This window comes from Tupaia chinensis, unplaced genomic scaffold, assembly GCF_000334495.1.
Source record: "Tupaia chinensis unplaced genomic scaffold, TupChi_1.0 Scaffold000634_1, whole genome shotgun sequence".
Classification (NCBI taxonomy): Eukaryota; Metazoa; Chordata; class Mammalia; order Scandentia; family Tupaiidae; genus Tupaia; species Tupaia belangeri.
The window spans coordinates 4373838-4374456 of NW_006160154.1; the positions used below are offsets into that span (position 1 = coordinate 4373838).

Consider the following 619-nt stretch of genomic DNA (forward strand, 5'->3'; position numbering starts at 1 on the left):
GCTCGTGGCTCTGGGCGTTTCCTCCTTGACGCGCTCCAGGCTGGCGGTGAGCGAGCCGGGCAGGAGGAGGCTGCCCTGGCCGGCCGCGCGCCCCTCCTTGTCGTCCTCCTTGCCCCGCTTGTCCTTCTTGTGCCAGCGCATACTGCTGAAGAGCCCTTTCAGCCCCCTCTTTTGTTTGCCGCCCGCCTTGCTCGCCTCCGCAGGGTCTCCCTTGCCGTTGTCCGACCTCCCGTTCTTTTTCAGAAGGGAGAAGAAGCTGTGCGACTTGGCCAGCTCCTCCTTGCGGCTGCTCTCCAGCACCACCACCTCGGCTAATCCGTCGTGGGTCCTGCTCCTCACCATCCCCGTCGGACCCGAGCTCTTCCCATCCCCTTTGTTTTTGACCCCAAAAATGCTGGGCATGGTGCCACCCGATTTCCTCTTCTTGAATAATTTGAAAGCCGCTTTATTAATCTTCCCCGACGGCTGCTCGGCGGCCGGCGTTTCCGCAGCACAATCACAATGAGAGTCCATGTCTGCCGCGAGGGTCCCGGCCCCGGCCTGCTCCTTCCTCCTGCAGACCCCCGCGGACGCGCGATCGCCGCGCTTGCTGACAGCCTCGCCGCCGCCGCCGTCGCCG

At 64.5% G+C, this 619-nt stretch overlaps 1 protein-coding gene across 1 annotated transcript in view; it reads right to left on the reverse strand.

The window, feature by feature from the left end:
• AMER2 (APC membrane recruitment protein 2) overlaps positions 1–613 on the reverse strand; it is a 3146-nt gene extending 2533 nt beyond the window's left edge. The window contains 2 exon segments of the mRNA XM_027776160.1: positions 1–6; positions 8–613. The exon segment at positions 1–6 is cut by the window's left edge and continues 2533 nt beyond it. Coding sequence (XP_027631961.1) covers positions 1–6; positions 8–513 — 512 coding nt within the window. The 5' untranslated portion in view covers positions 514–613.
• Between the last annotated feature and the right edge of the window lie 6 nt (positions 614–619).